This window comes from Leptodactylus fuscus, chromosome 2 (genome assembly GCF_031893055.1).
Source record: "Leptodactylus fuscus isolate aLepFus1 chromosome 2, aLepFus1.hap2, whole genome shotgun sequence".
Classification (NCBI taxonomy): Eukaryota; Metazoa; Chordata; class Amphibia; order Anura; family Leptodactylidae; genus Leptodactylus; species Leptodactylus fuscus.
The window spans coordinates 133,771,326-133,798,354 of NC_134266.1; the positions used below are offsets into that span (position 1 = coordinate 133,771,326).

At 42.2% G+C, this 27,029-nt stretch overlaps 1 protein-coding gene across 2 annotated transcripts in view; it reads left to right on the forward strand.

Moving 5' to 3' along the window:
• The window catches only part of CSMD2 (CUB and Sushi multiple domains 2), an 801,202-nt gene that overhangs the window by 598,162 nt on the left and 176,011 nt on the right, over positions 1 to 27,029 (forward strand). For both annotated transcript variants that reach the window (XM_075264669.1, XM_075264670.1), the window contains 4 exons: positions 2,907 to 3,045; positions 11,043 to 11,230; positions 22,207 to 22,395; positions 22,764 to 22,880. In XM_075264669.1, coding sequence (XP_075120770.1) covers positions 2,907 to 3,045; positions 11,043 to 11,230; positions 22,207 to 22,395; positions 22,764 to 22,880 — 633 coding nt within the window. The remainder of the gene's footprint in view (positions 1 to 2,906; positions 3,046 to 11,042; positions 11,231 to 22,206; positions 22,396 to 22,763; positions 22,881 to 27,029) is intronic.

A 27,029-nucleotide genomic window follows, 5' to 3' on the forward strand; every position in this document is an offset into this window, starting at 1 on the left:
TGGCTTTGGCTCAAAAAAATCAGCAAAATCTGCAACATAGAAAAGCAGATTTTCCACAATGTGGGTCCTTAGCCTTCAATGGGGTTTCCAAGGCGGAATCCGCCTAAACATAGGGCATTTTTTAGCTAAAAAAAATCAGCTAAAGGAAAACAAACTGCTATGAATGGGAGGCGTTTTTTGAGGTGGATTCCCTATGTTAAAAGGAATGTTCCACATGTGCTCTCCACAGTTACTGCGTATAACTAACCAGTGACTGACACAGTTAGAATGAAGCGATCAACAGTCCAGCTTACCTAATTATACATTTATGCTCTTTTGCATTTTGTGTAATATATATATATAGAGAAGGATAATAACACTGTCAGGCAGGGATGATTAAGGCTACTTTCAACGGAGACGCTCAGAGTTTACCAAAAATCTACAGAAGAAAAAGTACTGCATGGAGGACTTCTTCTTCTGCCACTTTTAGTTTAAAAAAGACAGACACCTAATGGCCCCCATTTTATTGAGTCCACTAGGCTCTTTGTGTACTCTTTTAGCCATCTGTTTCTCTGTTGTTTGTGCCCCCGACAGCCCCAAACAATTGAAAAGCAATGCTAGTGTGGACCTAGCGTGAGCACACCATGATAATTGTGTATCCCCTGGATATATTTACCTCAGTGGTAGTGATAGGTGATAGGCTCTATATTACAGTATTGTAAATCCATTACTTTTTGTGACCTATATATAAATAAAATATAATTTCACATTACAGTAAATTTCATCCTACAATATAAGACCACATTTGTGTTGGAGTTTCTACAATGTCCACCTGAAATTGGCCAACAAAATGTCCTACAGACATGACACTTTTATCTGCCAGTTTCAATTTTAAAACAACGGATGCCCAGCGGACCCCTTATAGTCAGTGGGTTCTCTGCGATCCGCATGTAACCACTAATTTAGTGGTCTATCTGTCTGTTGTCTAGAACTGACACTAGCTGAACCTAGATTTATTGCTGTCCTTTTTTTTGTTTGTTAACCATAGGCCTACAGTCATCTAAGTACAAATATCAGAAAACATTTCATTTTATACTGTATCATACCAGTGCCCACCAGACTAATAGCAATCTGTGGTAACAACTATGTATGATAGATGTATGGCAGATTTTCTATAAACCCAACACTGCTTATCACAGCTCTCTGGGTCTTAAATAGATGAAAGCGATTTTAATGCTGGTCCTGATGCATCTTTCCAACTGCTGTAAACATTAACATTTAGCAGTACACAAGAGGTTTGTAAATGCACGAAACAATCGTAAAGGAGGACATAGAGGAATAAAACCAGGCTAAGAATAACTCTTCACAGCGGTATCTTCAGACTCAGCACATAAAATGGTGTAGGCAGGGGGCAGGTCAGTATTTAACCTGCCAATAGGTGTGAACCTATGAGACAGGATCATAAAATAAACACATGACTTGCACCTTGTAGCCAAATAACAGACATTACTGGAAATTACCTCTACCAGAATAGCACTGTTTATACGTCAAATGGAAAGGTTATGTAGAAGGTGAGCAAAAAAAAAAAGAAAGAAATCATTTCTTAAGGGATCTTTGTACTCTGTTCCACACACACATCCTATAATTCGCAAACATAAGCACCAACAGAGACACACTGAAAGTCACACTATCTGTTTGGGAAATATTACTTCTATCAACTCATGCTTTAAAGACTTGTCGCCATGCCCAAGTTAAACTTATTTTTATGCATTAGTTAGAAATGGTGAATAGAATATCTTGCTGGACAGGGACGGTCTTTGTAATAACCATAACTGTCTTGAAATAGTTAAAGCCAAACTAATGAATATTCTGTTACACTATACAAATCTACATTTTTTGTTTTTGAAGTATACATAGATTTTAGAAAACTTTCCATAAATCAATAGCACAGTTTATGTACATGGTGAGTAATACTGCATATGGTCATTATATGTCTAAATTTTCTTTTGAAGCACTTTTCCCATATTCATGCTATATCTCTAATTTTTAATTCTCCCTGAACTAGCTGCTATGATATTTGCCATAAACTGGATACAGAAAGCAAACGAATATCTTCTCATTTTAATGTATGACTCAGAAGCAACAAGGCCATGCAGAACATATACAGAGAAGTACTGACATTTATTGATGTGAATGAAGTACTTGGGGGGAGAAGGAAACTTGTTGCTGAGCTCAGCAGCTTTTGTCCCTCTACTCTCACTCCGCTCCTGCTCACTCTTTCCCCTTTCCTCTCCATATCCCTCTATATAATCTATCACATCCATTTGTCTGGAAAAAAAACAACAAATTAAGCAGAGACTTAAGAGTGATTATCTGTTTAGAATAAGCAGACAAAGAGCCTGATAAGTTGAGAAAAAAGCATTTTTCTCTGGTAAGATCTATTATAAAGTTCCTGATATTTTTCTGCACTATTGATTTATGCAAAGTGTGTTGCAAAGATAATGACCATTTAAATCATCTTCTGGGAAAAGAAGAAAAAAATCAATTATTGATTTTTTATGATTTATATTTATGTAGAATTTGGCATACTTTAAAAGTTACATACTTGCAAAATGCATCCAATCCCATTGATTTTGGTGGGATGAGTTAGTAATATGATGTGCATGATGGAAGCTAAAATGTCCCCCAACATCCGCCATCAAGTATAAACATGTTAGACTTCTAAGTATGATAAACCTTTAGTAAACTTTTGCCCTGCCCAGTAAAGCAATTTCTGAGTAGCAAAGTATACTCATAACCAGAAAGATGGTGTTTTTGGAGGTAACATTTTTTGGAATGTCTACAATGGGTTAATTAAAAGTGCGTATGTATGTTCTTTACTATAGTTTTACATATGTTTTCATAATATTCTGTATCTCTTCTATTAGCTCCATGTGGTGGACATTTGACTGCTCCAAGTGGGATGATTCTGTCCCCTGGATGGCCTGGCTTCTACAAGGACTCCTTGAACTGTGTGTGGGTTCTTGAAGCACAACCTGGATACCCTATAAAAATCACATTTGACAAGTAAGTTAAAACATTATCTGTCTGACCCAGGGAGGACTCATTTTCTTTACATGAGGAAGTATATGACTTTATATCTTCAAAGCAGAATCATAAACATGACTTAGACATGCATTTCTTCTTCATCCATTTCAAACCAGCCTTTGATTTGGTAAGATCAGGTAGAGCTGATGATAAATTAAGTATCAGAGGTCTCATATTCATCTTCACAGAACTTTACAGAGCGCACATATTACTCCTGACAGTCTTCTATAAGAATAAAATATTAGCATAAGAGGTCAAAAACTGATTATTATTAAAAGACTGTATAATTTTCAAAGCAATGGCCAGAAACTTTATACACAAAATGTATTATACAGTATACAGTACAATTGTATTATATATAGTATATTTTTTATTCTTTTCAATTCCCAATTGAAAAAGTTTAATAGAATGAAATTTACCACATTTCTGAAAGACATAAGCAATTTTCTGGCCAAAGTATTGGAATTATGTACTGTGACCATTTAAAAATGTCTGCATTGTTTATCCAGTTGCATCAGATTCTTCATGGTACATATTCCATTTAAGTATGTTTGGTACAATATTCTCCATTATCTCTAGCTCTATAGTGTATGTTTACAACAATGTTGCTTCTACCCCATATATTATAAACATAGAATATGTTAAAGGGGTATTCCCATAACTCTTGTTCTGCAGCCTGCAGGGCTCTGTGCTCTGCTCACTTCCTGGATTTCTTGGCACCTTGGTGGTGGGGGGGTTCAGTTGCTCTGCTATCTGCTATGTTTGCAGTCAGTAATGAGGGATTGGTTTTAAATGCATTACCACAGTACAAAGCTGATGTGGAAACTGATGTAGCAGAACTGGATTTGAGTCAGCTTGTATTACATACAGAGGTAACGGACTCTTTATCTCAGCCCTTATCAGCCAAATTCAATTAAACCGGCTGATAAGTGGAAAAGCTGAAGATAGACAGCACAGTAATCCCGAAGCTCTCACCTCCCCCTTCCCTATCTGAGGAGCTCCGTTGCGTGTGCCCCCCCCCCCCTGCCCAGAGCAGGCAGCAGCGAAATGAGCAGATAATCTCAAGGGCCAGTGTCAACAATGAAGTGAATAAATTAAGATAGCGGCCAAACAAAGCAATGTATTTAGGAAAAGTCTTAAATCCACATAAACTAGCAGTACAGATAGGATACTTTTCATGGGACAACCCCTGTAAACAGTAGGTTATTCAGGATGCTTGGACAGTCATAGATGATAGACACTCATTGATTTATACTTCTCTATTTAGTCTTCTGTCATTTGTTTTTGTGAGTTTCTTGGATCTACAGAAGTGGTTCCCAAACTTTCTAAAACCAAGATCTCCTTCTGCGCAAGTCTTTCATTCAGGATTCCACACTACAATACTTAATCCCATTGAAAAAAAATTAATCTGTATTCTTCCCATATTATACTTTTCAGCTGTATAGGTTCTTCCTTTACACATACCTGTCACATACACACACAGCTCTGCTACCTCCATTATCTCTCCTGCACATAGTGTTGCTAGCTTTATATTTTCACCTACACAAAACTTTGCTACCTTTGTTGCCCCTCCACACACACAACACTGCATCCTCCATATTTTTCTTCCACCACACACAGCTCTGATACCTCCCTGCTCCACCCTATACCCACAAATCTGCTACTTTCATACTTACTTCCTGCATTCTGACTGCTATACTCAGCTCTGCTACCTTCATGTTCCACCACACTTAGATCTGCTAATTCCACCTCCCCACCACAGCTTTTTTACATCCCCTTTTCCCCAACACACAGCCAGCCTTGCTACCTGCACTTTTCCCCCTCACACAGCTCTGCTACGTTCACATTTTCCAGCTCTGTTTTAGGCACCCTTGTCCCTGCACATTGAGCCCTCTATATTCACCTTCCTCGTCAGCTTTGCTACATCTACATTTCCTCACACACCACTGCTATACTTGACCTTCCCCTATCATTTAGCATGGCTGCCTCCATTCAGCCCTGCACAACTTCTTCTGTACAGGGAGCTTTTGTACAAGCTCCATCTCTGAATGCAATTGGTTACATGACTGTGACATCATCAAAGGTCATTTTGTAGTGCTTAAAAATTACTGGCGATTAGTACTGTCAGTGGCTTGCAGGTCTGCAATGTGTAGAAGAAATTTCAAGAATCCAACTCCAGACAGGGTCACAACCCACAGTTTTGGAAACAGTGATCTACAGTATTCATCAGTTCTGTGCAAGACTATTACAGTATCTAGATTGATTTTTTTTCACTGTAGTTTATGAGCTTAATGTTAAATTATAACTAGTGACACTTACGTAGCAAGAGGTAATTAAAGGGGTTATCCAGCTTCCAAAAATTATCTGCAAATATATCCACAGCAATGCTAAACAATCACTGTTCCCTTGTGCAGTCTTTTCTTAGCTTTAGTTTACTTGCTGATCCTTGTATCCCTGTTATTTACATGCAGTGAATCTGCGAACAAACTACATTTCCCATGATTCTTCTTCCTGCTCTCACTCTTTGTATAGCCCTCCCTTCTCCACTCTTCCCCTGCAATGAAATCACAGGTAATAAATGACTCCCAGAAGTCATGGGAACTGTAATTTGTTCACAGATTCACTGCATGTAAACAACAGTGATATTAGGAGTCTCAAGTAAAAGAGAGCCAAGAAAAGGCTGCACATGGGAACAGTGAGGATTTAGCAGTGCTACAGTTGTGGGTGTACTTACAGATAATATTTGAAATCTTGATCACCCTTTTAATATAACTTCAAATATATTATGAATAAAATAACTAAACCAAGGTATGTTGATATGTAATGTCAGGGTCTGGGGTTGCTAGGTAGGGTGGCATAGACACAAAAGTCCAATTTCTTTAGTCCAAAACAATAGTAGAGTTTATGTTCACTTAAAAAGGTAGTGCAGCAACAAAAGGAAACAATACAAAAATAAATACCTGCCCGTCTAGGCTCTAACTAAACATAGAATAGGTTCCCTCACCTAGAATAACAAAAATCCAAAAGCCAGTAGAATCATTCAGGACACAGCTCCAAGAATATGACCTTTCTGTCAGCTCTACAGCCAAGTTCTTCCAAAGTGTTGCTGCTGGAGCTGGCTTCTTAAGCCTCCTTGATGAGCAGACTCTCAACAGCTGAGTCGCTGCCGGAACATCCCCAAAGTGTGGACTGGATGGGAGTGGAATGACAGGTCCCACTACCAGTCCTACCTTTCATTCCTAAAAATCCAGCCCAGTACTGAGCATTTACCAAAATGCTCAGCAGACGAAAGTTGTCTGCAGAGAACAAACATTCCTGGAGTTTTCTCATCTCACCCACCTGAGTAGTCTGGGTGAGGTGTACAACCCCTCCATTACCTGACCAGCTATCGGCTTACAGTAATATTTTACAACATATATTTTATATCTGTGTCTTTTTCTTTTTTGTTCTTTTCATACACAGAGTTCTCTGGTAAAAACTGTATATCTAATTTGTTCTTAAAGGGGTTGTACAGGGAAAAATAAAGCTGATCGGGGCATTTCCTACATTGGACAAACTTTATTACTAATATACACTGGGTAACAATGTTTTGAACTTTTAACTTCCAAGCACCATATCTCACCATCCACTAAAGCTTTGAACGTGAGACTGCCATCACATTATAGACAACCATCTTGGCTATCTCATTTATAAATTTGACTTGCATTTATTTATCATATGATTAAATATGAAGATTCTTTTTGGCCTTTTGGCTTTTGAATTGATTGGCACACATAATTTCATATTCTTCCAATTGTCATGGCTGTCACCTGATGTAGTTTGGCAATTTTCTTGGCGGAGAGACCGCTGTCGATGAGCTGGATGATGCTATTTCTCCTTTTTTGGGAAAAATTATTCCTGTCTGAGACTCTATTTGAACCAATTACATTTCACTTGGGAATCAACCTAGTAACACACTGAGATATTAGGGAATGTGAGAACAGGTTGTAATTTGTAGTATACCAGAAGAAAATGTGACCACCAGGAGCAAAACAGTAACAATGTAGTTACATGACTAGAATGTGCATAACTAATCATATGATTAATAGTTGCAAGTCAGATTTATGTATGTGATAGCCAAGATGACTGTCTATAAAAAGATGGCAGTCTCACATTAGAAGATGTAGTGGATGGTGAGATATGGAGCATGAAGTTCAAAACATTCTTCCTTTTTTGCTTGTCATTGATCCCCTGATACCCCAGTGATTACTTTTGCAGAGGCGGCAAGAATTGTATTATTCCAGCCTCATGAAGGGGTTACCCGAAGCTTTGCTGAACAAACCTAAGTGTCTTATATGATGTGATTACTAGAGATGAGCGAACAGTGTTCTATCGAACACATGTTCGATCGGATATCAGGCTGTTCGATGTGTTCGATTCGAATCGAACATCACGTGGCAAACTCCAAAAAAATTCGATTCCCCTCCCACCTTCCCTGGCGCTTTTTTTGCACCAATAACAGCGCAGGGGAGCTGGGACAGGAACTATGACACCGGAGGCATCGAAAAAAATCGGAAAAAGTCATTGGCTGCCGAAATCAGGTGACCTCCATTTTAGACGAATAGTGGATTTCAAATCCGGGTCATATGAGAATGTGAACTTTGTGACTAAGAGACAGGGATAGCTGCACAGGCAGGGATAGCTAGGGATAACCTTTATTTAGGTAGGAATGTTATTAAAAATAACTTTTTGGGGCTCTATCGGGTGTGTAATTGTGATTTTTGTGACATAAACTTTTTCCCATAGGAATGCATTGGCCAGCGCTGATTGGCCAGAGTACGGAATTCGACCAATCAGCACTGGCTCTGCTGGAGGAGGCGGAGTCTAAGATCGCTCCACACCAGTCTCCATTCAGGTCCAACCTTAGACTCCGCCTCCTCCGGCAGAGCCAGCGCTGATTGGCCGAAGGCTGGCCAATGCATTCCTATGGGTATGCAGAGACTTAGCAGTGTTGAGCCAGTTCTGCTCAACTACACCGTGTGCCAGTCAGCCCATCTGATATAGCAGAGCCGAGTGTGCACACTCGGCTCTGCTACATCAGATGTAGCAGAGCCGAGGGTGCACTAGAACCCTTATGCACACTCGGCTCTGCTACATCTGATGGGCTGACCGACACACGGTGTAGTTGAGCAGAACTGGATCAACACTGCTAAGTCTCTGCATTCCCATAGGAATGCATTGGCCAGCGCTGATTGGCCAGAGTACGAAATTTGACCAATCAGCGCTGGCTCTGCTGGAGGAGGCGGAGTCTAAGATCGCTCCACACCAATCTCCATTCAGGTCTGACCTTAGACTCCGCCTCCTCCGGCAGAGCCAGCGCTGATTGGCCGAAGGCTGGCCAATGCATTCCTATGGGAATGCAGAGACTTAGCAGTGCTGAGCCAGTTCTGCTCAACTACACCGTGTTCCGGTCAGCCCATCAGATGTAGCAGAGCCGAGGGTGCACTAGAACCCTTATGCACACTCGGCTCTGCTACATCAGATGTAGCAGAGCCGAGGGTGCACTAGAACCCTTATGCACACTCGGCTCTGCTACATCAGATGTAGCAGAGTCGAGTGTACATAAGGGTTCTAGTGCACCCTTGGCTCTGCTACATCTGATGGGCTGACCGGCACACTGTGTAGTTGAGCAGAACTGGCTCAGCACTGCTAAGTCTCTGCATTCCCTCAGGAATGCATTGGCCAGCCTTCGGCCAATCAGCGCTGGCTCTGCCGGAGGAGGCGGAGTCTAAGGTCAGACCTGAATGGAGACTGGTGTGGAGCGATCTTAGACTCCGCCTCCTCCAGCAGAGCCAGCGCTGATTGGTCGAATTCCGTACTCTGGCCAATCAGCGCTGTCCAATGCATTCCTATGGGGAAAAGTTAGCTTGCGAAAATCGCAAGCTGACAGGGATTTCCATGAAATAAAGTGACTTTTATGCCCCCAGACATGCTTCCCCTGCTGTCCCAGTGTCATTCCAGGGTGTTGGTATCATTTCCTGGGGTGTCATAGTGGACTTGGTGACCCTCCAGACACGGATTTGGGTTTCCCCTTTAACGAGTATATGTTCCCCATAGACTATAATGGGGTTCGAAACCCGTTCGAACACTCGAACAGTGAGCGGCTGTTCGAATCAAATTTCGAACCTCGAACATTTTAGTGTTCGCTCATCTCTAGTGATTACCTAAAATAAACATCATTGTCAAGCAGAAAAGTGCATGGCGTGCCATCTCAGTTTCTCTCTATGGGTAGCCAGAAGTCTCTGGTCACTTGGTTCCAAACTTTTCAAGTGCATTGGTATCATTAGCATAGATGACAAAACTCAACTATTCTCTCCCTCCTTTGCTGCAGTTTTTCCTGCACTGCAATATGCAGCGAACTTTGAGGCATAATTTTATGTCACAATTTTGGTGCAGTTTGTGTGCATTTTCTAACTTTTAAACCATGTTGCTTTTTCAGAAGCCTCTCCCATGTCTAGCAAGTTGGAAAATTCTAGCTCAAACTATACAGTCCTATGAAAAAGTTTGGGCACCCCTATTAATCTTAATCATTTTTAGTTCTAAATATTTTGGTGTTTGCAACAGCCATTTCAGTTTGATATATTTAATAACTGATGGACACAGTAATATTTCAGGATTGAAATGAGGTTTATTGTACTAACAGAAAATTTGCAATATGCATTAAACCAAAATTTGACTGGTGCAAAAGTATGGGCACCTCAACAGAAAAGTGACATTAATATTTAGTAGATCCTCCTTTTGCAAAGATAACAGCCTCTAGTCGCTTCCTGTAGCTTTTAATCAGTTCCTGGATCCTGGATGAAGGTACTTTGGACCATTCCTCTTTACAAAACAATTCAAGTTCAGTTAAGTTTGATGGTCGCCGAGCATGGACAGCCCGCTTCAAATCATCCCACAGATGTTCAATGATATTCAGGTCTGGGGACTGGGATGGCCATTCCAGAACATTGTAATTGTTCCTCTGCATGAATGCCTGAGTCGACCATCAAACGTAACTGAACTTGAATTGTTTTGTAAAGAGTAATGTTCCAAAATACCTTCATCCAGGATCCAGGAACTGATTAAAAGCTACAGGAAGCGACTAGAGGCTGTTATCTTTACAAAAGGAGGATCTACTAAATATTAATGTCACTTTTCTGTTGAGGTGCCCATACTTTTTCATCGGTCAAATTTTGGTTTAATGCATATTGCACATTTTCTGTTAGTACAATAAACCTCATTTCAATCCTGAAATATTACTGTGTCCATCAGTTATTAGATATATCAAACTGAAATGGCTGTTGCAAACTAAACTTTAGTTTAGAACTAAAAATAATTAAGATTAATAGGGGTGCCCAAACTTTTTCATAGGACTGTATGTGACATGATATGGCTACGATATGCCAAATTTATGCCGGAGTCTGCTGGTAACCACAGTAATAAATCTGCCCCATAGTTTTGTGTCCAATCAGTCAAGATAAATTGTGTTTTATTTATTAAAATCTCTGCTCTTGCTATGCTTAGAAGTCCAGTAGCTGGTCCTTATCAATGACATTGCATACAAAGATAAATGTCAGTCACTAGGAGGGACCACCCTCTGGGCTTCTTTGCATAGAAAGTATTTAATAAATATAATGCAAGTTATACCGATTCTTTTTCCTTAAAACTATGTATCGTTCTGCTCAGCTTTTTTCTCTCAGTGCTGTCCATATTTAGGACTGACAGCTTCCCTTTACTATAAGTTTGTGTCCTGACAAAAGAAGACCAATGATTGTTATAATGCACCACAACTACTGTTATCTGTTCGTAATGTAACTGGGTTTGGTCCTTGTATCTATGAGCAAAGACATGTTACAGTTATTCTATCAATTCTCTCAATTGTTTATAAGGATACATGATTCAGTTGTAAAGATGCAAATGTTATTTCCAACAATCTGTCATCTATTTTGTCTGTGCAGATTTAAGACTGAAGTAAACTATGACACACTTGAGGTGAGAGATGGCAAGTCTTACTCTTCTCCACTGATTGGGGTCTATGACGGTACACAGGTTCCCCAGTTCCTTATCAGCACCAGCAACTTCCTCTACCTGCTCTTCAGCACTGACAAGAGTCATTCCGATGTTGGTTTCCAAATTCGCTATGAAAGTAAGCCAAATGTTTTTTTAGAAGACTTCCATGCTTGACCATAATATTCCTTTTAAATATCAATTTTATTATGAGACAAAATAACTGCATCTCAGACTGCTTCTGAATTGCTACATTTTCTGTTGAATTTGTCTGTTCTATTGATCGATGCTAGAAAAAAGAAAAAAGCCAAGTTACTTGTATTTCATTAAAAATAATTACCACCAAATGGTGAAAAGAAAGAATATGGAGGCAGGTCTTGCAGGAATTGTTCATTTGTGTTGCTCTAAGCTTAGCAGACAGGGCAACGCACCCCTCAAATACAGAGAAATTGGCGTCATTGTGTTAGCTGTGCTGCTGCACAGTGTTTGGAGAACTTAAATCTATTAGAAGCTGTTCCGCACTCTGCAGTTTGATCATCTTTATTGATTTTCTTTTACCATAACAACTGGAGTAATGACTTCTGGACAGCATTATTGAATAAGAAAGCTGCTTTTATTCCTCCTTAATTTGGATTCTTTTTCCTTATGCTTTGAATGAGAACTGCCAAGAGAACATTTCCCAGAAGCCTCTTCTGTTTCACTCTGTGGTCGCATTTTGGTCTGTTCCCCTTCGAAGAACATAGTGATAGATGTAAATGTGCTGCTATACTAACTCAATAGCTATTCAGTGTAGAAAGTGCAGAATTTATTAAGTGGTATTCAAAACATTCAATACATTTCAACAATGTAATTGAGTGTCTATACATTTAATTACAAAAAAATGATGGATTCAGATAAGAATATCAAATTGCTTCAAATTTCAGCATGCAGTTATATCTCAAGCTGATATGTAAACAGTTGTAGGTTTAGTCTTGCTATAAGAGGGCATAAAAGTACCCCCCAAACTATAAACAGGCTAGAAGGACCTGTATCTTGTTAAGAGATCACAGACTAGAAAATATCTCTACAAGGCACGCAAAGACATTTTGCCCAGTAGACAGACTTTGAGAGGGGCACATAATTTAGCTGAGAGAAGCAGGATGTCATTTCGAAGAATTGTCCACCATCTAGGCCTTTTTGACCTAGGTGTTAGGAGGTATTGGGAGCAGTGGTTATGTGAGAGCATGCATGTGTATGTGACTAGCTATGGACAGCCCTGACAGATCACCAGTAGAGATGAGCGAACACTAAAATGTCCGAGGTTCAAAATCCGATTCGAACAGCCGCACACTGTTCGACTGTTCAAACAGATTTCGAACCCCATTATAGTCAATTCGATAAAATTATACTTACCAAGTCCACGAGTGACTGTCGGGCTGGATTCTCCTTGAAGTCTTCTCCCGGCGCAGCGTCCCCGCAGTGTCTTCCGACTGGAATTCACTCTGCCTAGGCATCGGAGCCTAGGCAGAGCCGACTGCGTATGCGAGGGCATGCCCGCGGAAGATGGCGTGGGGACGCTGCGCAGCGAAGACTTCTAAAGGTAGGCAAAGAACCAGCGTTGATTGGCAGAATGTATAGCATTCTGCCAATCAACGCTGGTTCTGCATCGAACCTTAAACTTCGAACAGCTAGTAGTGTTCGAACGAGTACGAGTATTTCGAATACCGTAGTATTCGATCGAACACCTACTCGATCAAACACTACTCGCTCATCTCTAATCAACAGTAGAGCAGATTGTTTGATCCACCAACATGCACAAGGAGCTCCCAAAGTTTCCCATACAGACAAAGGTGGAACCTTCATTTCACATCACTGTCTCTATCTAGACCTTTTCAAAGTACTTAATAGAGAGAAATTTGGTGTTTTAGAACCCATTACATTTCCTGCCATTGACAGCCATCCAACATCACCATCATTTACAGACCTGACGTGAATGAGAAACCTGAATTTCTGCAGCCTGGAATTATATCGCCTTTAGCAATTAATCCAGGTTTTTGATCTGACAATGATCACATTCAACTATGGAGGTCTTGTTGTGACTGCTTCAATCCTGCCTTTTCTGTGCAGTGACACACTGACCCAACTGCTGGTGGGATGATCTGGGGAGTCATGCCATACAACAGTCGGTCACACCTTGTAGAGGTACAAGGGACAGTAACAACTCAGCAATATTTGCAGGGCATCCTGCAGCCACATGTGTAGCCTTTCATGCTTGCTTAAACATTCAGCAAAGGCTTTCCAGGAATGTCTCCCGCCTCATTGCAACACTTCTTTGACTTACTTGATCCCCAGATTTATCACTAATTAAGCATTGCTGGGACGCTAGGTTCAGCAACTTTAGCATATACAAAATCTACAGGACCAGCTGAAAAATCTGTGGGCAATTGTGAATACCACGCAGAACCTGTATACCTTCATGCCCAACTGTATCACATCATCCAGGCTAAAGGCAGATTAATAACATACTAGAGCCTACAGTTGTACAGTTTTCCAAAATAAACTATGTCGGACTATGTCTAGGACCCTATAGTGGAATTGTTAACAGGGACCCACCCCCACGACCACTGCAGATCAGCTGTACTAACATAATGGCTACAGGTAATAACAATGCCATGCTGTTCACCCACCATATGATGTGCACCACTGCACTCCTTAAATCCACCTCTACACCATGTATGGCAAGCTACCAGTGTGGCTCCTGAAATTGTTAACATTAACATGGCCCATACAATTATAGTACCCACGACTGCAGTTGTAAAGAATACAGTGAATGAGTAGCGTCCAGCATGGAAACAATACTATGGAGCTGTGTGTTCTTATCTTATCTTAACAGTCTAAGAGATCTAAGAGAACAATTAGGGTCTAATACTCAGGGCCCCTGCTGATCAACTGTTTGAAGGGATCATGGTGCTTTTGCGAGCATCCTCAAACCTACACTATTTACATTGCACAGATCTATTTATAGTGACAGTGCAATGTAATTACAGCCTGTGATAATATCACATGCCTGCTTTAAAATAAGGTGTTATGTAAATAATGATGTGGCCCCACACAGTGTAATATGCTTAACCTTAGTCCCCACACAGCATAATATGCTCCAAAGTGGACCCCACACAGTATAATCCACAATAGCCCCCACACAGTATAATATGCTGCAAGGTGCCTGCACACACAGTATAATATGCTCCAGAATGAACCCAAACAGTATAATATGCTCCATAGTGGCCCTCACACAATATAATAAGAATAGAGATGAGCGAACAGTGTTCTATCGAACACATGTTCGATCGGATATCAGGGTGTTCGCCATGTTCGAATCGAATCGAACACCACGTGGTAAAGTGCGCCAAAATTCGATTCCCCTCCCACCTTCCCTGGCGCCTTTTTTGCACCAATAACAGCGCAGGGGAGGTGGGACAGGAACTACGACACCGGGGGCATTGAAAAAAATTGGAAAAAGTCATTGGCTGCCGAAATCAGGTGACCTCCATTTTAGACGAATAGTGGATTTCAAATCCGGGTCATATGAGAATGTGAACTTTGTGACTATGAGACAGGGATAGCTGTACAGGCAGGGATAGCTAGGGATAACCTTTATTTAGGGGGGAATGTTATTAAAAATAACTTTTTGGGGCTCTATCGGGTGTGTAATTGTGATTTTTGTGAGATAAACTTTTTCCCATAGGGATGCATTGGCCAGCGCTGATTGGCCGAATTCCGTACTCTGGCCAATCAGTGCTGGCCAATGCATTCTATTAGCTTGATGAAGCAGAGTGTGCACAAGGGTTCAAGCGCACCCTCGGCTCTGATGTAGCAGAGCCGAGGCTGCACAAGGGTTCAAGCGCACCCTCGGCTCTGATGTAGGAGAGCCGAGGGTGCACTTGAACCCTTGTGCACCCTCAGCTCTGCTACATCAGAGCCGAGGGTGCGCTTGAACCCTTGTGCACACTCTGCTTCATCAAGCTAATAGAATGCATTGGCCAGCGCTGATTGGCCAATGTATTCTATTAGCCTGATGAAGTAGAGCTGAATGTGTGTGCTAAGCACACACATTCAGCTCTACTTCATCGGGCTAATAGAATGCATTGGCCAGCGCTGATTGGCCAGAGTACGGAACTTGACCAATCAGCGCTGGCTCTGCTGGAGGAGGCGGAGTCTAAGATCGCTCCACACCAGTCTCCATTCAGGTCCGACCTTAGACTCCGCCTCCTCCGGCAGAGCCAGCGCTGATTGGCCGAAGGCTGGCCAATGCATTCCTATGCGAATGCAGAGACTTAGCAGTGCTGAGTCAGTTTTGCTCAACTACACATCTGATGCACACTCGGCACTGCTACATCAGATGTAGCAATCTGATGTAGCAGAGCCGAGGGTGCACTAGAACCCCTGTGCAAACTCAGTTCACGCTAATAGAATGCATTGGCCAGCGCTGATTGGCCAATGCATTCTATTAGCCCGATGAAGTAGAGCTGAATGTGTGTGCTAAGCACACACATTCAGCACTGCTTCATCACGCCAATACAATGCATTAGCCAGTGCTGATTGGCCAGAGTACGGAATTCGGCCAATCAGCGCTGGCTCTGCTGGAGGAGGCAGAGTCTAAGGTCGGACCTGAATGGAGACTGGTGTGGAGCGATCTTAGACTCCGCCTCCTCCAGCAGAGCCAGCGCTGATTGGTCGAGTTCCGTACTCTGGCCAATCAGCGCTGGCCAATGCATTCTATTAGCCCGATGAAGTAGAGCTGAATGTGTGTGCTTAGCACACACATTCAGCTCTACTTCATCAGGCTAATAGAATACATTGGCCAATCAGCGCTGGCCAATGCATTCTATTAGCTTGATGAAGCAGAGTGTGCACAAGGGTTCAAGCGCACCCTCGGCTCTGATGTAGCAGAGCTGAGGGTGCACAAGGGTTCAAGTGCACCCTCGGCTCTCCTACATCAGAGCCGAGGGTGCGCTTGAACCCTTGTGCAGCCTCGGCTCTGCTACATCAGAGCCGAGGGTGCGCTTGAACCCTTGTGCACACTCTGCTTCATCAAGCTAATAGAATGCATTGGCCAGCACTGATTGGCCAGAGTACGGAATTCGGCCAATCAGCGCTGGCCAATGCATTCTATTAGCCCGATGAAGTAGAGCTGAATGTGTGTGCTAAGCACACACATTCAGCACTGCTTCATCACGCCAATACAATGCATTAGCCAGTGCTGATTGGCCAGAGTACGGAATTCGGCCAATCAGCGCTGGCTCTGCTGGAGGAGGCGGAGTCTAAGATCGCTCCACACCAGTCTCCATTCAGGTCCGACCTTAGACTCCGCCTCCTCCAGCAGAGCCAGCGCTGATTGGCCGAATTCCGTACTCTGGCCAATCAGCACTGGCTAATGCATTGTATTGGCGTGATGAAGCAGTGCTGAATGTGTGTGCTTAGCACACACATTCAGCTCTACTTCATCGGGCTAATAGAATGCATTGGCCAGCGCTGATTGGCCGAATTCCGTACTCTGGCCAATCAGCACTGGCTAATGCATTGTATTGGCGTGATGAAGCAGTGCTGAATGAGTGTGCTTAGCACACACATTCAGCTCTACTTCATCGGGCTAATAGAATGCATTGGCCAATCAGCGCTGGCCAATGCATTCTATTAGCGTGAACTGAGTTTGCACAGGGGTTCTAGTGCACCCTCGGCTCTGCTACATCAGATTGCTACATCTGATGTAGCAGTGCCGAGTGTGCATCAGATGTGTAGTTGAGCAAAACTGACTCAGCACTGCTAAGTCTGCATTCGCATAGGAATGCATTGGCCAGCCTTCGGCCAATCAGCGCTGGCTCTGCCGGAGGAGGCGGAGTCTAAGGTCGGACCTGAATGGAGACTGGTGTGGAGCAATCTTAGACTCCGCCTCCTCCAGCAGAGCCAGCGCTGATTGGCCGAATTCCGTACTCTGGCCAATCAGCACTGGCTAATGCATTGTATTGGCGTGATGAAGCAGTGCTGAATGTGTGTGCTTAGCACACACATTCAGCTCTACTTCATCGGGCTAATAGAATGCATTGGCCAGCGCTGATTGGCCAGAGTACGGAATTCGGCCAATCAGCGCTGGCTCTGCTGGAGGAGGCGGAGTCTAAGATCGCTCCACACCAGTCTCCATTCAGGTCCGACCTTAGACTCCGCCTCCTCCAGCAGAGCCAGCGCTGATTGGCCGAATTCCGTACTCTGGCCAATCAGCACTGGCTAATGCATTGTATTGGCGTGATGAAGCAGTGCTGAATGTGTGTGCTTAGCACACACATTCAGCTCTACTTCATCGGGCTAATAGAATGCATTGGCCAGCGCTGATTGGCCGAATTCCGTACTCTGGCCAATCAGCACTGGCTAATGCATTGTATTGGCGTGATGAAGCAGTGCTGAATGAGTGTGCTTAGCACACACATTCAGCTCTACTTCATCGGGCTAATAGAATGCATTGGCCAATCAGCGCTGGCCAATGCATTCTATTAGCGTGAACTGAGTTTGCACAGGGGTTCTAGTGCACCCTCGGCTCTGCTACATCAGATTGCTACATCTGATGTAGCAGTGCCGAGTGTGCATCAGATGTGTAGTTGAGCAAAACTGACTCAGCACTGCTAAGTCTGCATTCGCATAGGAATGCATTGGCCAGCCTTCGGCCAATCAGCGCTGGCTCTGCCGGAGGAGGCGGAGTCTAAGGTCGGACCTGAATGGAGACTGGTGTGGAGCGATCTTAGACTCCGCCTCCTCCAGCAGAGCCAGCGCTGATTGGTCGAGTTCCGTACTCTGGCCAATCAGCACTGGCCAATGCATTTCTATGGGGAAAAGTTAGCTTGCGAAAATCGCAAACTGACAGGGATTTCCATGAAATAAAGTGACTTTTATGCCCCCAGACATGCTTCCCCTGCTGTCCCAGTGTCATTCCAGGGTGTTGGTATCATTTCCTGGGGTGTCATAGTGGACTTGGTGACCCTCCAGACACGAATTTGGGTTTCCCCCTTAACGAGTTTATGTTCCCCATAGACTATAATGGGGTTCGAAACCCATTCGAACACTCGAACAGTGAGCGGCTGTTCGAATCGAATTTCGAACCTCGAACATTTTAGTGTTCGCTCATCTCTAAATAAGAACATATACTCTTCATGCAGATATTATTTTTGGTTGAAACCTAGGTAACCCTAGGCTGCAAGGCAACAGTGCTAACCACTGAGACAGCATGTATATCTGTATCAAACAAGTAGAGAAATATTGCTGCTTCAGAAGGAAAAAGGACTCCATACACAACCCTAGTGTTGGGATATTTGGCCTGTGTAAATGTGCAAATGATCACCAACAAATTAAGAATTGTTTCTCAGGTAATATAAATAAGTGTAACTAATAATATAATAATTAATAAAAATAATAAATAAATAAACAATAAAATAATATAAATAAAAGACGCTAGAATGTCGGTGACAGCATCACATCACCCTGCGTAGACAGGATGATGTGCTGTGAAAGTAAGCTTTATGGAGTTGAGTAATTCCTTCATTTCAGTAGTACAGTACAGTAGTAACGATGTGCAGTAAAATTAAAGCGGGTAGCCAGTGATCAGGAATAAACACTCCTAGAAACCTTAAAGGGGTTGTCTGGCATAAACTAAAACTTTAACACTAAGGGCTCGTTCACATCTGCGCACGTACTCCATTCTGCGGGTTTCCGTTTCCTGCACAAAACAGGGACAGGAGACGGAAACCTGCTGGCATGTTTCAATCCTCTGTGTCCGGTTTAAAAAAAAAAAAGGTTTTGCTGTGGAGCGCATAAAACGCTCACCGGCGCTTACGGCCAGACTCGGCATGACAGGTTTCTGTCTTCTGCATGCAGAAAACGGAAACCGGAAAATGGAGATCGAACGTTGGTGTGAACCCAGCTTCAGCTAAACCCCCTCCCCCAGCCTAATAAATTTATATTTACCCATGTGCCTGGGGTGGTCATGTGACTGGCCCAGGCATATTTTCTGATTTCATGGTGACGTTCCGTTTCGCTGTTTCTGGAGACGGAAGGCCACCACTACTCCTCTCTCCCTCTCCCTGCATGTTTGTACCTCTTCCCTGCTGATATGTTGGGTATGAATTCTAGCTATTCCTATCCTTTGTATAACAACATAGAGTGCACTTATATAGATAGATATAAATATATAGATAGAGATATAAATATATAGATAGACTGATTTATCATTCTATATGAAAATGTCTTTAAAATAGTGATCGTTTTCTTGTTCATTATGACAGACTTTTTTGCCAAAGTAATATACACTATAAAAGAAAAAGAATACTTGCAGTTATTATAAGTTTTCTTAGGCAGTCGGAAGTAGCTCTAATAGGTTTCTCCAGAAACAAAATTGCAATTTTTAATTAAGTCTTGCTGTGCTGCCTGAGACTGCTGCCTTAGGATAACCTTGCGAAGACCTGCCCCAGAAAATAGTTAAAAACATTCCTGTTATGACTACATTCACACGGACAGCAGCCATACTAATATCTAATTAATGTACTTCCTAGCTTCAAGACATCTGGTATGAAAATGTGACTTTTCCTTACTCGTCATCCAAGATTTGAAGTTAATACTTTATTTCTAGATTACTTTATAGATACTGAATCTGAACTAAAAGCCAGCAGATACTGCACAAAAAAGAGTAGAATGACACCAATACACCTTCAGCCTCCAGTTCCACTTAATATTATATACAGTCCTCTAAAGCCATGATTATCCACAAATCTGAATTGGCTCAGAACTGTGATATATATATATATATATACCACTTCCGTTTTTAGCACCCTTTGATAGGCGTTGCTTCACTGATTCCAGAGCAGTTGAAATTTTTTTCTCTAGCCCTTAATATTCCTTACCAATCAGTGCTAGAGATGAGCGAGTAGTATTCGATCGAGTAGGTATTTGATCGAATACTACGGTATTCAAAATACTCGTACTCGATCAAATACTACTCCTATTCGATTCAGAACCAGCATTGATTGTCCGAATGCTATACAGTGTACAGCATTCGGCCAATCAACGCTGGTTCTGTTGGAGGCTTGTCTGTGACGAGACAGAGTCTAAGATCGGACCACAGCAGTCTTCATTGTGGTCCGATCTTAGACTTTGCCTCGTCACAGACGAGCCTCCGGCAGAACCAGCGTTGATTGGCCGAATGCTGTACACTGTATAGCATTCGGCCAATCAACGATGGTCAATGCATTCCTAGAAGAAAAAGTCAGCTCCCGCATAACTGCAAGCTGCCAGCTCTCCTGACTAGCAAAGATGAGCCAGCTGCAGAACCAGCGTTGATTGGCCAATCAACGCAGATTCTGCAGAACGAGTAAGGGCTGGTTCACATTAGCGCTTGCCTCCCGTCCGGAAGGAGTCTGCAGGAGGACCCCCCCCCCCCACTGAACGGTGCTGTGCAGTTAAAGCGCACGGACCCCATAGACTATAATGGGGTACATGTGCTTGCCGCGCACTGCCCACATAAATCATTTTATAGTCTATGGGGTCCATGCGCTTTAACTGCACAGCACTCCTCCTCAACACTCTTCAACTGTACTTTACTCCTCTTAAACACTCTCCTCCTGCTACTCGTGGACTTGGTGACTCTCCTTTAGTTGAATAGTGGCTTCCAAGCATTTTTTTCCATAGACTAGAATGGGATTCGATTGAGTACTCGAATATTGAGACTTTACTCAAAATGAATATCGAATCTTGAATATTTCACTACTTGCTCATCTCTAATCAGTGCAATTAGTTTCCATGATTGATATGCTAATTAGACTCGTTACTGTCAATTGGCGGTCTCAGGCAAGAACAGGCAAGGGATCATGATTCAGACCTCTCTGACACTGTCCAATAAGAGGTGGTATCAGAGCTCAGAGTCACACCCCTTGTTTCTGTGTTTTTTTGGAGGGGGGCAGCCATCTTCCCTGAGCTGCAGTTACCAGCATTTGGAGATGTGCTTTACAGCAGCCACGTAGATCATAAACACAACATAATGGACCTGTTCAGTGTTGTCTATAGAAGAGTATTCTAGACATACTGTGTGACCTAGGCAGACATCACTGTGCAGTGAAGTGCACTGTGCAGTGTGTTAGTTTGTTATTTATATATAGGACATGAATTGACAAAAAAAATTCTAAAAACATGTTTAAATATAAAAACTTGATAGACTTTTCTTTATACATATTCATACACATTGTGTATATTGTAAACCATTATATACTCAAAGGAGTTATTCAGGATTTAGATTTGTAAGGCCTATCCTTAGGATATCTCATAAATATGTTATTGGTGGAGGTCTGACGGCTGGCTCCTATACGAATCAACTGTATAGGGTCACTTCTGATGCCAGCCTATACACAACAGGGGGCTGTGAGTAGTTGGCTTTGTGCCCTGTACAGTGGTCACAACGTTACTGCAGCATTGCTCCCATTGACTTTAAAAGAAGCTGAGCTGCAGTATTGGTGTCCAGCCACTATACATAGATGAGTGTTATCTGATTTTCATCCCATGTTGTGTATAGCACGGGCACTGAAAGAGGCCCTGTAGAGCTGATCGGTGCAGGGGTCAGCTCTTAGCCCCCTACTGATCACTTATTTATTGACTAACCTAGGGATATGTAATAGAAACCTAAATCCTGTACAGCTCCTTTAAGGGATTGTGTGATATGATGAAGAAGACTTATCCATTGCTATGAATTGTCTGCAGTATACACAGATCAAGTCCCATAGATTCCATAAACAGGAGGAATGTCTTACAGATTATCACAAATCCCCTTATATTGTTTACACAGATGGAAAATCTTTTATCAAATTGTACTGTGTAAATTTGTCTTGTAAAGCAGTGCTCCTAGCAGTGGAAATTGCATTTTGTAGTAAGGTAATAATATTGAGGTAGACTTGGTGCCAGCTCATTTACACGCCATGGATCTCATAGAAATAGGGCAACCACTCTAGTATGGGTTCCATGCACATATACTGACATCTATACCAATATTTTTGCATGATGACGTTTATTTTGCATTCCTCACAAATGATTCTTTTCTCATCTCTTTAGCTGTGAAATTGCAGTCAGATCACTGTCTTGATCCAGGAATCCCGGTCAATGGTCAGCGTCATGGCAATGATTTTTACGTCGGGGCTCTTGTGACTTTTAGCTGTGATTCAGGTTACACCCTCAGTGATGACCAGGCACTGGAATGTGAACCCAACTTTCAGTGGAGCAGACCCCTGCCCAGCTGTGAAGGTATGATTTTACATATACGCCAACGTGAAGACATGAATTATTAGAAGACATAACTTTTGCATAAATCCATGTAAATAATTTTAGTTTGACAGTTTGTGAGATGTATATACAATTTACTGATAAAACATTTCGTCAGTTCCTTGGAAATGTGTTTTTACAGATTATGTTATAGTCTAAAAAAGCAAAAACAAACTATATACACAAGGCCTCCATTACATATACATTATGGATATGTCATATTATTTCTGATATTTATTATATTTGTTTTATCTGGGGTGCTTTATAATACACATTGTCGTCTTCCAGTACAAATTCTCAACATCTTCACTCCATGAATAAGTCATTAACTGAAGTTTTTCTCTCTGCAGCTCTTTGTGGGGGTTATATCCAGGGAACAAGTGGAACAATCTTATCTCCAGGTTTTCCTGATTTTTACCCCAATAACCTAAATTGCACTTGGACGATAGAAACATCACATGGGAAAGGTAAGGACTTATAGTACATTTTACATTCCTGAAAAATGTCACATATTTTTCATTTCTGTTTTCCCTGTGCAAACAAATAAATATTTCATGTTTGTGGTAAGATGCTTTTATACTCCAAGTAACCTAGCTGGATACCGTGGATATTTGTCATGTGGTGCAAGGATAACATTGACGAAAACAACTGTATGCTAGCAATGTTAAAATACCATAAATCAGTACATTAAGGTTTAGATAAAGATAATGTTAGTAAAGAAAATTGCATTGCAATAATGTTGTACCTTTCATGAACTGAGCAATATATCCACAATTTATTCTTAAATTGACAGAGTACATTAAGTAGCCTTTGGCCAACAGCTGATTTTCTGACTCCCCAACACTCCATGTGTAGAGGGAAATAATCTTCTGCCGGTGACATAAGGCTCATCTAAATAGTAAATCCTCTCGGGGCCAGAGCCACAGATGGAGATCTGCAGCTCTGGTTTAAACCATGAGAATTACAGTATAACCAGTTCTAAATAACTAGTCAGGACATTAAACTTGTCAGTCAGGCAAATGGTGTGGGCTGGCATGGTTTGTAAGCTCTTGTGAGCAGGCCCCTCGCTGCTATTGTTTCATATGTAAATTTTTGTCACATTCTAATGGCAAATATTGTCTGTTCATATACTCTCTGAGTTGTAAAATGCTGAGGAATATGTTGGCACTAAATAAATAAAATTATTAGAGATGAGTGAGTAGTACTCGATCGAGTAGGTATTCGAAATACTCGTACTCGATCGAGTACCACTCGCTATTCAAATGTAAAAGTTTGATGCAGAACCAGCATTGATTGGCTGAATGCTATATAGTCGGCCAATCAACGCTGGTTCTTCTCCTACCTTTAGAATTCTTCTCCGTGCAGCTTCCCCGCGGCGTCTTCCGGCTCTTCATTCACTCTGCCAGGCATCGGGCCTGGGTAGAGCCGACTGCGCATGTCCGCTTGTAGTGCGGGCATGCGCAATTGGCTCTGCCCAGGCCCGATGCCTGGCAGAGTGAATGAAGTGCCAGAAGACGCCGCGGGGACACTGCAAGGAGAAGACTGCTCGGAGGATCCAGCCTGACCCTCACTCGTGGACTTGGTAAGTATAATTTGATCGAACGTTGCCTACCCCTGAAACGAGCATTTTCCCCCCATAGACTATAATAGGGTTCGATATTCGATTCGAATAGTCAAATATTGAGGGGCTACTTGAAACGAATATTGAACCTTGAACATTTTACTGTTCGCTCATCTCTAAAAATTATTAACAAATTTATTATTATGGTTCATGCAGTATAAGGAACCAAGTAGAAGGTATCAAAGATAGGCAGCAGACAGAAGTTCACAGTCGGTAGCAATCCAAGTCAATCCAATGCAAGCACAGAAAACTAGTATAAAAGCATGTTACAGCTAACAAACCTGGTTGCTGAGCAACTGGGCAATGGAGGTGGGATCCTTAAATAGCAATAGTGTTCAATATTGAAAGCCTGAGTTCACACAGAGTCTGTTGGCCAAGATTTTGAGGCCGTGTTCGCCTCAAAATCCTGACCAAAAAGACAGCTCCCATCTCGGAATGTGAAAAATATAAAAAAATAGACACCGAGCAACCATATGGTGTAGTATGGTAGAAAACTCGTATTGGAAGTATAGTGAAATAGCAACAATTGACCAGAATGGCCACTCACCTGTTGTGGTTGTGAAAATCCGTTCACAACCGCGTATAGAATTCTATTGACAGGTAGAGAGAGCCGCTCACTCTGCGATCACTGATCTCTGACAGATCGGAATAGGCAATGGGAGGAAGTAGTTGCAGTCACAGTAGTCACAGCGTTCACAAGTCAATAGGTAGATATAGAAATTTATTAGACAAGATGCACTACGCAATGTCAAAGTCCGCGTTTCGGGCTCCACTGCCCTTTTTCAAGTGCATTAAACTGATAAAACCAAAAACAGAATAAAAACACCAATAGCATGCTTATTCCTGAAAAGACCATAAAAGAGCTAGAAAACCTAAAAAAAAACTATAAAATTGCAATATACATTAATGTCATGGACATAACAACAAATATAAAACACATGATGGGACATTCTTGCTGTCTCTCTCTCCCAGGTATTTAGAACTATATGGGCAAAATGAGGAACCAGTAGTTAAAAGCATATAGCAGAACGGAAAAAACTTCCATAGATCGCTACAAATTAACAAATTTGATCACATGATTCTTGATCTTGTGATCATATAGAGAGAGGTATAAACACCATCATATATAGTCAATCTACCTGACTCATTTGTGCCCATTTCCAATCTGGAACATAGAGGCATATATAGCATGTCATCCAGCAGACATGCGCATTCTTCAGGCCGATTCGCCTCGCGAATCCGCCTGAAGACACTCCCTCCTCCGGACTAGGCCCATTCAATGGGCCTAACCCAGAGGGGAGTGCGTGACTGGATGCTGGTGCACTGCCGGTGTACCATTAGGCTTAAATATGAGTGAATATGAAATTATAGATATACAGTATACATCATGTACTTTAGAAACATAGAAGTATTAAGGATTGACAGCAGAAAAAGACCCCATAGTCCACCTAGTCTGCCTTTTATATAATTACAATTTTATCTCTGCCATCATTGAGACTAGGGTCCCACGGGACGGAAACGCTGCTATTTGCATGCAGTGCGGGAAAAATTGCGGCTTTTTACAGTAAGGGCTGTGGATGTGATTCTAGTGAATCCCATGCCCACTTTGCGGTAAAACGATGGTACAGACATGCCACAATTTCCAAAAGCAGCGCGTTTTTGGAAATCGCAGCATGTCAATTATACCTATGGAAACGCCAGAGGTTTTGCCATAGATATAATTGTAACAGAAAGTTCACAGAGAAAAACTCCGCAAACTTTCTGTTGAAGGGTCCATTCCCACAGAGGAAAATGGTGAGGAATTTGGTGTGGAATTTGAGTGCTGAAAGAAAAAAGCCTCCCATTGACTTCAACGGGTTCCTTTTTCTGCTAGTCAATGGGAGGCTTTTTGAAATTCCACACCAAATTTCTCATCATTTTCCTCTGTGTAAATGGACCCTAAAGTGCTGTGCGAAGAACTACGATGCATTGCTGCCACGATTTTTCCCACACCGCTTTTCTGCTGCGGGACGCCCCCTGGGGCCTTAGCCTAAAAAGGATTTTCACCTGAAAACTAAAGGGCTATTTAGACTTGTAGACAATTAAAAATTTACATTTTTACAAATCTAAATAATTTAAAAGCTATATATATAAAGTTATAAATTTTCTCTAACCATCTTATTGATGACAGTCTTTTGTCTTGTCTTGAAGGTCAGTGGATATGACCTTCAGTGCAGGAACTTTCAATGGTCTGGCACTTGTCAGAAGCTCAGCCATGATTTCCTTATTGTGGAGGATTATCAGGCAGGGGATCTACATGTATGAAAAGATCACACTGACACAATAAGGGCTAGGTCACACGTGAACTGCCCGCTCGGGTTTTGACACCAAGAGAGCCGCGGCGAGCCGCGTCTCTCTCTGGTCAAAACCCGCCTGCTGCAACCATCACGGTCGCGGCTTTCCCCTCCGCTGTCGGCTCAAATGAATGAGCCGACATAGGAGGGTGCTTCCGCCTGAAGAAAGGACATGTCGCTTCTTTTCTCCGCTAGCAGCAGCCCGCCGCTAGCGGAGAAAAGAAGCCTGGCGGTCTGCCTAGACCACCATTGTAAAGGGGAGGTTTTTGACGCAAAATCCGCTATCAAAAACCTCCCCTTTACTCACGTGTGAACGAGCCCTTAGTGGGTCAGTTTAAGAGTATAGAAGGTTCCTGCATTCATTCAGTCGCAGTAATTGACAACTGATCAAGGCAACAAACTATCATCACTGAGATGAAGAGAAAATCTTTAAAACTCTGCAAATGTTTTGATTTTTATATTTTCAAAAATGTTTAACTTATAAAGGGCACCTGAGTTTTTATGAAAAAGTTGAATTATGTGCAGAGTCTTGCTGGACAGTCTGTTCTATGACTGTATAAGGCTAAGCTCCGACCAGGGTTTTTGGTCCGGAATCTGAGGCAGAGGTGGCCTCAGGTTTTGGACCAAAAACCGGGTAGCCGTGACTGAAAGCCGGTGCAAAG